The 12093-nt window shown below is 39.4% G+C and overlaps 1 protein-coding gene across 1 annotated transcript; it reads left to right on the top strand.

Annotated features, from left to right (window-relative positions):
- The first annotated feature begins 876 nt into the window (after positions 1–876).
- Positions 877–11794, top strand: LOC117264217 (solute carrier family 52, riboflavin transporter, member 2). The gene is made up of 4 exons (XM_033638099.2): positions 877–1142; positions 5368–6217; positions 7928–8051; positions 10226–11794. The coding sequence occupies exons 1-4, from the start codon at positions 1013–1015 to the stop codon at positions 10442–10444; spliced, it is 1323 nt and encodes a 440-aa protein (XP_033493990.1). The 5' UTR covers positions 877–1012; the 3' UTR covers positions 10445–11794.
- The last annotated feature ends 299 nt before the right edge of the window (positions 11795–12093 follow it).

The following is a 12093-nucleotide window of genomic DNA, read 5'->3' as shown; positions in this document are numbered from 1 at the left end:
TTGATATTTACTTTCTCAACCTGTAAGACCAACTAGAAAAGGATAAGCTAATGTCAAGTTATTGAGACGAGAGTTCTGTGTTGCAAAATCAACCCAGTTTAAGTTCAAGTTCACGGCTGTGTTCTCCACCATCGGTCAGGGTTTGGGTTTGGGTTTGTCAGTCACACAATGAGTCTTGTGTTTTTCACATTTGAAGGGTATTTGCAGTTGCATCACAGGCATCAGCCATGTCAATGGGTTCATTCTTTTAAATGCAGTGACTGGGAGGGACTCAACAATACAAGGAAGCAGTAATGAAAAAAGGGCCAATTGGGGTCACTGTGCTGAAAGGCAAGGCCTTAATTAATTTTCCATAGAGAGAGGAACGAAACCCACCCAAAATACCTACAGAACATTATGGTGTCCCTAAGCCTTATAATGAGCAGCAGCCATTTGATTTCCTGTTATGGTATTAGTATTTTTACAGTTGTATGTAAGCTATAAACATATTTATAATTCTGTATAATTGATATATTTACTATGACACAGTATAAACATGAAGCAAACCTAGCTGTGTCTCTGTGACGCCGCCCGCCTCCGTTGTCAGAGGGCAGTAAAACAAACGCACCCACTTCCTCCAACCTGCAAGTCCATGAGGCTTTTCTCTGACAGTGGTGCTTTCAGGTCTTCTCGGAAAATATGAACAACGCCTTACACTGCAACAACTGACAGGGCCGCTGTCTCCCACTGAACTGATGTTTAAGTGTTACTTTCCAGTTAAGAAAAGGGACTGGTTTTGTGTCCAATAACCAGCATACAAAGAAATGACAGCCCACGAGAGTAGCTTGATATAACCGTGACATGGCAATTTACGAGGGGTAAGCGAAGGCATCTGAAGGGGCGGGAACTTTGCGTCAGAGTCCACCATTCTCCAGGTTACGGCGTGTTAGAAAACACACGGTTGTTTAACCCAAACAAAGCCGGACGGTCCACCAACATTTTCTTTGTCCACTTGGCCGGAGTAAGCGGTACCATGTCCGGTAGCTGGTGGCGCAGTGCGGCGGTGACCCATGGGCTGGTGGCACTGTTCGCCATGGGGTCCTGGATTTCCGTCAACAGTCTGTGGGTCGAGCTCCCGGTGGTTGTCAATGTGCTGCCCGAAGGTCAGTAGTCCAACTTCTGCTTAGAGATAACATATGCTCACCTTATCTGGCCTTTGGTCTATTAGAGTCAAGCTTCTGTTAAAGCAATCTTATCATTTGCATCCATTTGCTTTAATATTCAATATTTGGTGACTTTAGTGGGGCTTTAGCCTAAACCTGGCGATGCTAGCTTGAACCCAACGACCCAAGCTAAGGTTATATGTTCCATTTAATACCACAGCTGTAACGTGACTAATGTGATGGTTTCTCAATTCAGAAATACGAAATAATAAATGTAAATTTATAGAATTCATCGCAGTTATGGGTATAACAGCATCAGTTAATAAAATAGTAATATACATATTTCTACACATTTTTGTTGCTTTTACTCGTGGTGGAATAACAAACGTTTAGTAATCTACAATCTTGAACGTACCTGTACTTATATGAGAATTTACATTTTATTATACTTAATACCTCATTACGTTTGAGAATAAAACATTAAACTTTTACATATAAGCCTATCCGACAGCAGTAATTGTTACTGAATGCATTCAGTTTTACATTAAAAGCATGTGATCGATTTAAAATTATGATTTATGTATATGTTAAACTACCCAACAGTACATACAGTTAATAGTAAATGCACCTCCACCAGTTACATAGTAATCGATGTGTCATAATAATCCAATAATATATTTTATAACACTGACAGGGGTGATTCTGTGGCATAATGAGTACTCTGATATTTCAAATTCATTTTGTTGCTAATACTGTGTTATATTGCTGTAATTCTTAAGTATCAATAATGAAATAAGAGAGGTATAAGCCTGAATATAAAAATGCTGGATGGGCTGTTCAAAATAAGTTATTTCACCAGCAAGAGAAGTTCAAGTTTGTAAGTTTTTCTGAAAGCACCAGTCGTCAGTCCTGAAACATTCCTAAATACTTTTATTTAGATATGAACAATAGTGAATTGGTGAGTATTGGGGTCATTTTTTACCAGCTTATCAAGAGCCTTCCAGTTCATGTCAAAGATTTTTTTTTTTAAATTGAAAACTTGTATTAGCTTCATCGGACATTGCAAAATCCCATAGCTCTACTTCAGATGTTTTTGTTTTTTTTAAGTTATGAATATTTGACGTTTGGCCCTCATAGCTGAATTTATCATTTTTGTGATTGCGTTCGAAACCTCACAGGTTGCTTAATTTTTACCGTATTGGGTTGAAATTTGTACAGAACATCCAAGAAACCTTAAGAATAATTTGAAACATAATTTCATGTATCTTACATATTTGTTGATGAATGTTAAATGAAAACGTCTTACCCAACCTATGAATTTCTTACTTCCAAAACCGTAATATCTCCTCTAGTACTCACTGTCTTGCAACCAAATTTTGATTCTGTGTTAATATAGTACTATCACATCTAGAAGTTATTTTTAACTGCCTAAAATATAAGTGCCACATATCTTGTATAGTTTAGAGTTGAAAAACCTCTTTTTTTAAATATATATTTTGACTATATATTCCAAAGAAGGATTATTTTAATTTCCTTGAAATGTTTTAATGTTAAAGTGTTAATATCCATTGCTGATATATTAAAAAAATCCAATATGTTATTACTTCTTCATCATTTCCTAAAAAAATTAAAATAGCAAATTTTTCATACGGAAATTTGCAAGTTACAGCTTATAATGGCTTGGTTTGTTGCGTAGTGGTTATCATATTATTCCATGTGTCAGGAGAAAATATTAATCTTACGTCTTTCACTCAACATACATATTTCTCAGTGTCAGATTTTTCTGAACTGGTGTCTGACAGCATGAACTAGTAGTACTAGTAAACAAAGCAAGTCTGAGCTAACCCCACCTTAAACAGGTTTGGGTGGATTGTTGCAAAATGGATTGCAACATACTCAAAAGTGTTGAAAAGCGTGCAATCATAATTTATTTCATCATTTAGTTGTTTTTAGTTTAGTTTATTTGATAAGAATTCAAATACAGCAGTAAAAAACACAAGTTTATATGACATGGTCAGGGATGACACAGTCAAGTCCAGGACCTTTTTCTATTGTGATCACTGATGCTCCGTCATATGTGATGTGATAATGAGATCATGGAGCCCTGCTCCTTTGGAAAAAGAGACCGCCTGTCACAAGACAGCCGACACTAAATGGAAAAGATGATCTTTTAGGTTTGGCAGAGTTGGGAACAGAGGAAGAGGAATGAACTATTGAAGTTAAGCAGTGAATGTTCTGACTTGACAGATGAGTTTGTTTACAAGATGACATCTAGTGTGCAACGGACCAAGTCATTACAAGCTGTAACTTGCAAATTTCCAGATCAAGCGAAAAACAGGCTAAATAGGTTTCACAGATAATAGAAAACCTCTAGGTTAAAATACCTGACTATGAAATATAACTACTAGATAGAGCAGCCAGTGAAAAGTGTGAAAAATAAGATGAGAAAAAAATGATGGCTCAATTAGGGTTGGGTACCGTTCATAATTGAACCGATACGGTACCGGTACCGGTATCTGGAATTCGATACCGGTACCAAACGGTACCTTATTTCGGTACTTTTTAGCCCTATGGGCCCTAGGCCTTTTTGGGGTATTTTTACTGCCTTTAATTTTAAGCTCATATCACAGTCATTATAAAGGCTACATACACATGCTATATCTTGTTTTTTTCAGGACAATCTGGGCTAACCAGATTTGCCATCATTTCATGTCCTTCTATGTGCCTGTATTTTATATTAATTTTTATATCAATGAAAAAAACAAATCCGTGTGACTAAATTCTTACATTTTTACATGTATCTCAGCATAGCAAGTTGGGAGTTGACATATTCTGCCATATATGAAGAGGGGAGACTCTCTGGAATCTGGCAATATAAGAACCATGATGCTGGGACATTCTGTCACTTCACAGCTGTCCAAAACATGTGGTTTGTGCCAGGCGGACATGATTGCCAGTATTTTTTCATTATTGCAAGAAATTCCATTGACTCATTCACAAGTCAAAAATCTGTTTTATCTGAAAGAAACATGCAATATTTACATCTAAGATCATAGAAAAATAGTCAACCAAGTGCAATGATGTCCTCCAAGATAATATTTGCCACTTTGTTTGCAGTAAACAAAGTTTGTTGTTGTTTTTCAGTTTCAGTTATATATTGGGGGGGCATTTTGGGCATTGGTGGGGGGGCACGTGTCCCCCTCAATGTATATGGTGACTACGGCCCTGTCAGCATGCATAATTAGGCTGCAGTTGTCTGGGTACGCAAAGGTGAAGTGCGCTTGTCTTGTCATACAAAGTTTGATGGAGTGTCAACTGGACAATATGGAGATATTTGCATCTTGAAAGCAGGACTACAAATGTGGATAGACAGGGAGAAACCTAAGACGTGTTAAGATACGATATTCCTCACTATATGAAGTGACTGATAACAAGATCTGTATAATGGGTTGTAAAGAAATTCGTCAGGTTTTTATTTTGTAGACAATTAATCTGGATTTATAGCGTGATGGGATGACAGCACAATGATGTGTGTGGTCCTGCACTTTCATGTGATATGTGTGGTATTTCTGTGCGAGCCTGCGTTCCCGAGTAATCCATCCAACAGTAATGTGTGTGCAAAACTGTATGAAAGCTCTGTTATACATCATTTTATTGTAACATCATTTATCATCATTTATTGTCGGAAAGCTACAGTTCCGCTCTTTCCGCTGATATGCGTGGCTTCTCGCTATGACGCACGGTCGCGGAGAAAATCCACAGAGAAGAACGGGTGTGAATTTGGACGCACTGTGCGTAGTCTAAACTTCTCAGTTTCAACATTTTATTGAGAACATTTAGGAACAGTGCTGCACGTTAACTTTTGTCTGCACATTTTTTTGTCGCCATTGTTGCTGAGTCTGAGGTGCGAGTCATGCGCTCTCGCTTTGCACATGATTTTTTTTTTTTTTTCAAGAAAATACTTAATAAACTGGGAAGCCCTAAGTGAGTTTGTATGGAATGACCCAATTTCTAAATGAATGTAGCTGTTTGTCTTTATGAAACAGCAGAAACCCTGTTAGACAATTATCCTGTCAATCTATGAAATACATGTATAAAATGGGACAAGTCATGCATTTTCATATCAATAGAATAATGCAGAAGCCTGAAAATAAAAATGCTGGAGTTCAGATTAAGTTATTTTTTATCCATTTCTTATCAACCTAACTGTCTTTCCCTCCTTCAGGGTGGAATCTACCAGCCTATCTCTCAGTGCTGATAGCGTTTGGGAACATTGGTCCAATAGCGGTGACCATCACACACCACTGTGCTCCAGGACGTTTAAACGAACGCCTCATCATCCACTGTATCCAGGTGCTGGCAGTGGTAGCCTCTGGTCTTCTGGCTATCTTCTGGTCAAACACCGTCACAATAGCCGGAGGAGAAAGGTCACTGCCGTTCCTGCTCTTCACCTTCGTGTTGTCTTTTGTTTGCTGTACATCCAACGTCACCTTCCTGCCTTTTATGTTTAGTTACCCCCCTCAGTACATCCGTACTTTCTTTATCGGCCAGGGCCTCAGCGCCTTGTTCCCTTGTATTGTGGCTTTAGGACAAGGCGTTGGCAAGCTGGAGTGTAAAAGTGTGAATGGCACAGTGCAGCCAGAGTATATAAAAGAGAACTTTCCTGCGCAGAACTTCTTCTGGTTCTTGTGTGTCATGCTGTCAATCTCAGCTCTGAGTTTCCTGATTTTAATGAGAAGACAAACACAGTCACAGGAAGATGCATCGCCAGAGGAGTTTGACAATGCCGCAGCGGTAAAAAATGGAGAGGAAGCACATCCGCTACGAAACGGAGGGACACTAGTGTCTGAGGATCAGGTGCAGGTGGTGGAACAGCCACAGACATTTTGGACAAAGCGAAACATCTACCTGCTGTCGCTGCTCGCCATCTCCAACGCCCTCACCAACGGGGTGCTGCCGTCTGTACAAAGTTTCTCCTGTTTGCCCTATGGCACCATGACCTTTCACCTCTCTGTGGTCCTTGGCAACATCGCAAACCCTCTGGCCTGCTTCCTCGCCATGTTTGTTGTCATGAGGTGAGAAAATACACCGCATTCCAAATTATTATGCAAATGATATTTTTCTCTGATTTTCCTAAATAGTCGATGCAAATGACAGTCAACATAATTTTCAAGTCATCAACTGTTAAAGTTTAATTCAAATGTTATTGAACAAATCTCCCAATGAAAACAGTATTTTTTTCAAAAATAAAAAACTTAAAATGCACTGTTCCAAATTATTATGCACAACAGAGTTTCAACACATTTTCTAGGTTGTAAAGAACTGAAAATAGTCATTTGTTGAATTTGCAGCATTAGGAGGTCATATTTACTGAAATCAAAAGCTATTTCAATCAAAAACATCTTAACAGGTCAAGTTACATTTTAACATAGAACCCCTTATTTGATAGCAGCTTCACAATTCTTGCATCCATTGAACTTGTGAGTTTTTGGAGAGTTTCTGCTTGAATTTCTTTGCAGGATGTCAGAATAGCCTCCCAGAGCTGCTGTTTGGATGTGAACTGCCTCCCACCCTCATAGATCTTTTGCTTGAGGATGCTCCAAAGGTTCTCAATAGGGTTGAGGTCAGGGGAGGATGGAGGCCACACCATGAGTTTCTCTCCTTTTATGCCCATAGCAGCCAATGATGCAGAGGTATTCCTTGCAGCATGAGATGGTGCATTGTCGTGCATGAAGATGATTTTGTTTCGGAAAGCACGGTTCTTCTTTTTGTACCATGGAAGAAAGTGGTCAGTCAGAAACTCCACATACTTTGCAGAGGTCATTTTCACACCTTCAGGGGACCCTAAAGGGGCCAACCAGCTCTCTCCCCATGATTCCGGCCCAAAACATGACTCCGCCACCTCCTTGCTGACGTCGCAGCCTTGTTGGGACATGGTGGCCATCCACCAACCATCCACTACTCCATCCATCTGGACCATCCAGAGTTGCACGGCACTCATCAGTGAACAAGACTGTTTGAAAATTAGTCTTCATGTATTTCTGGGCCCACTGCAGCCGTTTCTGCTTGTGAGCATTGGTTAGAGGTGGCTGAATAGAAGGTTTATGCATAACTGCAAGCCTCTGGAGGATCCTACACCTTGATGTTCGCGGGACTCCAGAGGCACCAGCAGCTTCAAATACCTGTTTGCTGCTTTGTAATGGCATTTTAGCAGCTGCTCTCTTAATCCGATGTATTTGTCTGGCAGAAACCTTCCTCATTGTGCCTTTATCTGCACGAACCCGTGTGTGCTCTGAATCAGCCACAAATCTCTTAATAGTACGATGATCACGCTTAAGTTTTCGTGAAATATCTAAGGTTTTCATACCTTGTCCAAGGCATTCAACTATTTCACGCTTTTCAGCAGCAGAGAGATCCTTTTTCTTTCCCATATTGCTTGAAAATGGTGGTCTGCTTAATAATGTGGAACATCCTTCTTCAGTAGTTTTTCCTTTAATTGGGCTCACCTGGCCAACTAATTATCACAGGTGTCTGAGATTGATTTGAGTGATCCAAAGAGCCCTGAGACACAATACCATCCATGAGTTTAATTGAAAAACAAAAAATTTAATCTTTATGACACTTAAATACAATTTGCATAATAATTTGGAACGCGGTGTATAAGAAGGATTGAACACAGATTACTTTTTAAATATTTGTAAGACAGTCATTTTTACATTTGAAAGCTGTAAACCTTTTTTTCCCTCATAAAATCTAAGTTTGATGGAGCACTTTTTGTCTTCCAGGTCCTCCACTGGTCTGGGCTTCTTGTCTGTAGCTGGGGGAGTATTTGCTGCATATCTCATGGCGTTAGCAGCGCTCAGCCCCTGTCCTCCACTCCTGGGAAACTCTGCTGGCATGGCTTTAGTGGTGAGTGGTGATAAATATTCCTGGAGCTCAGTTTTCGTTGTATGTATCAACACAATAACTGAGTTTTTCAGCCTAATACCAAAACAACCCTTTTTCAATCCTTTGAGAATTATTTATTTATTTATTTTGAGTTTAAAGTTGAATGTTTCAAAACACAAGCAGACATGTGAGAACTTTGCTAAAAAAATGTCTAAAAGTGGCAACATAAGAAGAACTATCTGAGAGTAAGTGAACAAAATTATGAATCTGACTAGACATTTGATGCTGTCTCCTAATCTATAGCCCCTTTTACACTGCCAGATTTTCGGCAAATGTGGGGCTGTTCTGCCGGAAAGCTGTGAGCGTTTAGACATAGACACACAGAGCTGGATTGGCGAGTTGATCCGAGGTACCCAATTTTCCGCCGCGTAGGGGTAAACATATTGGCGGAACCTTTTTGGTTTAAAAAGAATGAGGCGCTCTTCCGCCACAGGAGGGGCTGTTGATGACATGTGGGAGGAGCTGTTGATGATGCCGCACGTGCGACCCACTGGCGGTGGATAAACAGGAAACAGCTGATAGCAGGAATGAGCAGCTCATAGCAAGAGGGAAATGCAAACCTGACAGATCTGTAAAGATAAGTAACTGGGGAGACAAGGAATTGCGTGCCCTCCTTGCCCTCGCAAACGAAGAGGCCATTAACCGTCAAATGACTGGAATGGTGAAGGACGGGCCAACTTATGAGAGAATCGCCTAAGGATTGACCAGCAGCGAAAAAGGCGCATTCTGTATAAACAAAAGTAGGCAGGCGGCATTTTGCTGCACTCCCCAATTTTGTTTTTAAACTGCCAATGCTGAAAAATGACTGATTGGGCTTTCCTGCAAATTTGCACAATTCCTATCTAAAAAGGGCTCGTGTGACACATTTTAGTCTGTATGACAAAAGTTTTCAACATCCTGAAAACTTTGGTGTCCAAAATAAACATAACATTTATCTGCCAAAGATTGTTATTATGTCATGAGACATTTCTCATCATCTTTCTCCTCACCTCGTCTGTGCTCTTCTCGCTGGTAAGTGGTTAAGCTTAGTTGGCAACACTGCAATTTAAGAAAACACATGAAAATACATAAAACTGTTGTAATTTTTTCTATTTTATATTATGTCTCTCATCTTTTGCACTGTGTTTTTATCATGAGGCACCAAAACACCAAGATGGTAGGCATGGGATGAGCTGCACCTTAATAAACTGTCCTGTGTTTGTCTTCTTTTTGGGTGCAGAAGTTAAAGAAATGTCACAGTGTAGCAAAGGACGACTCATACGAAGAGCAAAAAAAGATTCAGACTGAAGTCTGGATTTCAGAAATCTCTATTACATGTTGCAGGGCTGAACAGACAGTGAAAAAATATGTCAATATACACAGAGTGCAAAAAGTGCAAACGTTTCAGTCCATGTTGGACTTTCTTCAGAGCAGCCCTGCAACATGTAAAATTGAGATTCTTGAAATCAGACTTCAGTCTGAATCTTGTTTTGCTCTGTCCTCCTTTGCTACACCAAGACACGTGTGTAAAAAACCTACTTGCCAAATACAGGCACCCACGACAATGAAAACTGTTTCTAACGGACACTCATAAGTGATGCGCATGACTGGGACATGATGACTTATTAAGTTATTGTTGCTGGCTGTCTTTAAGTGGTGTTAGAAAATGAGCTAAAATGCTCTGGGTTTTTTGTTGTTTTTTTTGTTTAGTGGGACATGTGTGTTCAAGGTGTGTTCATCACTTTTCAGTGTCCCCTGGAAACAGTTTTCATTGCAGTGTGTCAAGCTCTCAGGACCACTGTAGATAAGTAGTAGTAACAATTTATTTGGCCTTTATTGACAATTTTCCAAAAGGAATGCACACAATAAAGAATATTTAACAATAAGGCATTAAATTACAACAAAAAATTGTGACAAAAGAGGTGTAGGTTGAAGCTTAAGCTAATTATAGCAACCCTTGTTACATATAATATTCTTAATGTGTGATAGGCAACCCTATCACACATTTTCTTGCGCTCATCAGGGTTTAGTGATATTTAAGTCTGCTTTACAGATTTCTCTCACCAGATCCCTAACTGACAGAGGCTAAAGTCTCTTTTTTTCTCCTGTTCTCATGTCCTTCACTGACTTCAGCTGCATGCTTGTGCCCACTACAGGTCATCTCCTGGATTATTTTCACTGGACTCTTCTCCTATCTGAAGGTGGTGATTGGGACATTGCTTCACGAGGCAGGTCACGCCGCACTACTGTGGTGTGGCATCTCTATCCAGGCGGGCTCCCTCATCGGAGCCCTCACCATGTTCCCTCTGGTCAACGTCTATCACGTGTTTGCCCGGGCTCAAGAATGTGTAGATAACTGCAGTTTGCAGGACTGAGATATGCAATGCTTTTATGTTTTTTAAAGACACACTTCCTGTTAATTCATCACCAAATGACTGTTTTAACCCAGTTTCTGGGGCTCCTGCATGAAGCACCACATCTGTCTCGGGGATCATGCCACCAATGAGGCATCCTCTGCTGATTCTGAGGCCTCTGAGCCTGTGAAAATAAAAACATTCCCAGATAATGGGAGCATTGTGCTGCTGCGTATTTGGCCAAGGGGATGTGAAGTGCCTATGATGCAGTAATACCACAAGTGCTTTGTGTGGTATTTTGAATCTTTGTAGTTGTTTACTGTAGAAAAATACAGCAGCTGATTTTTCCCCCCCACAATAACAGATCATGTGAAAAGTTATTTACTCAGGGACATAATCGTTAACTCATTCATTCACTTTGTGGCGACTGAATCTAATTCATGAGAAATATTCATATTGTTAGCTGCAAACTGCAGTCCCATCTATACAGATGTGTTTTTATTTCATTAGTTGTTGTTTTTTAATTGCTGTGATTATCTTCAGTGTCTGTCTACCTCTTTCCATTTATTCAATGCAAGTATACAGTATGATTATACTGACAGTTTCAATAGAGTCAGATATATAACCAAAAAATGTGGGAGAGGTTTGACTTGTAATTTGCTTTGTCAATAAGTCATAACAAAAATAAATACCTAGGCATACTGCTCTGCAAACATCAAAAAGCCTTTAATGTATGAGCTTAGCACCTATGCGTTTCCACTCACTCTTCATCAGGGCTGTGACTTATTGACAAAACAAATTCCAAGTCTAACCTCTCCCTCCTTTTTTGGTCACAAATGTCCTTGGATCCAAAGAGCACCTGTTTGTGATACATACATAAGTGAAATAGCACTCCCCAACCAACCTACTTTACGGAGTCAGATATATAATTTAGTTATACTTATACTCATTCCAGATACATAGTAATGTCATGTTGCCTTAAGGGAACAGTAGCTGGCCTTAATGAGTAGTAAATAAGAAGTAAATAGTTTTGGTAAACAAGGGATTGTGTCTCAGTCTTTGAAACAAAAACAAGGAAATCTTGTAAGGTTGCTTTATTAAACATGCTGCTACAGTAAATCAGATTTGATAACTTCATTAAACTCTACAGAAGTTTACAACAGAAGTTAATGTTGCCTTAACTTTTTGGTGGCCATTCTGCTTTTATTAATTTATCAGTACTCCATAAAATTTGGTGCTGATTTGAAACATGTTTGAACTGATTGACGGTGCTTTTACTTTTTTTTTTTTTTTTCACGATTTTCAAAGTGTAAAGTGCATTATGAAGGTTATGAAATGACATGTAAACAATAAAGATTTGTTGAAAAATTTCTTCTTTTTTTTAATAATTACATTTTTTTTCTATCTTAGAACAGCAGCATTGGAGATATTTTGGCTGTGCTCTGTATAATGTGTAGAGGTCATAGGATAGGGTAAAGTATTAAAGTGCAGTGCAGTATGAACCCTGAACTTCAACAATAGATAACTTCATCAATTAACACAGAAAAAACTAGAAAAGCACTCGGACAGAGCAGACCTCCGCCAAACAGCTCGGATTTCCCGCAATTTTATTATTTTATCTACTTCGCTTCAACCGATCACCACCATCTGTTATCATCTGTTCCTTGTCC

This window comes from Epinephelus lanceolatus, chromosome 16 (assembly GCF_041903045.1).
Source record: "Epinephelus lanceolatus isolate andai-2023 chromosome 16, ASM4190304v1, whole genome shotgun sequence".
In the NCBI taxonomy this organism is placed as follows: Eukaryota; Metazoa; Chordata; class Actinopteri; order Perciformes; family Serranidae; genus Epinephelus; species Epinephelus lanceolatus.
The sequence above is the reverse complement of the archived record's forward strand: the minus strand, read 5'-3'. Positions and strand labels throughout refer to the sequence as shown.

What these genes read in the sequence shown, in the direction of transcription:
- LOC117264217 (XM_033638099.2), top strand. Translation starts at nt 1,013, where the DNA reads ATGTCCGGTAGCTGGTGGCGCAGTGCGGCGGTGACCCATGGGCTGGTG. An exon ending in TGTCAATGTGCTGCCCGAAG is followed by an intron (nt 1,143 to 5,367) that starts GTCAGTAGTCCA and finishes TCCCTCCTTCAG; the next exon opens with GGTGGAATCTACCAGCCTAT. An exon ending in GCCATGTTTGTTGTCATGAG is followed by an intron (nt 6,218 to 7,927) that starts GTGAGAAAATAC and finishes TTTGTCTTCCAG; the next exon opens with GTCCTCCACTGGTCTGGGCT.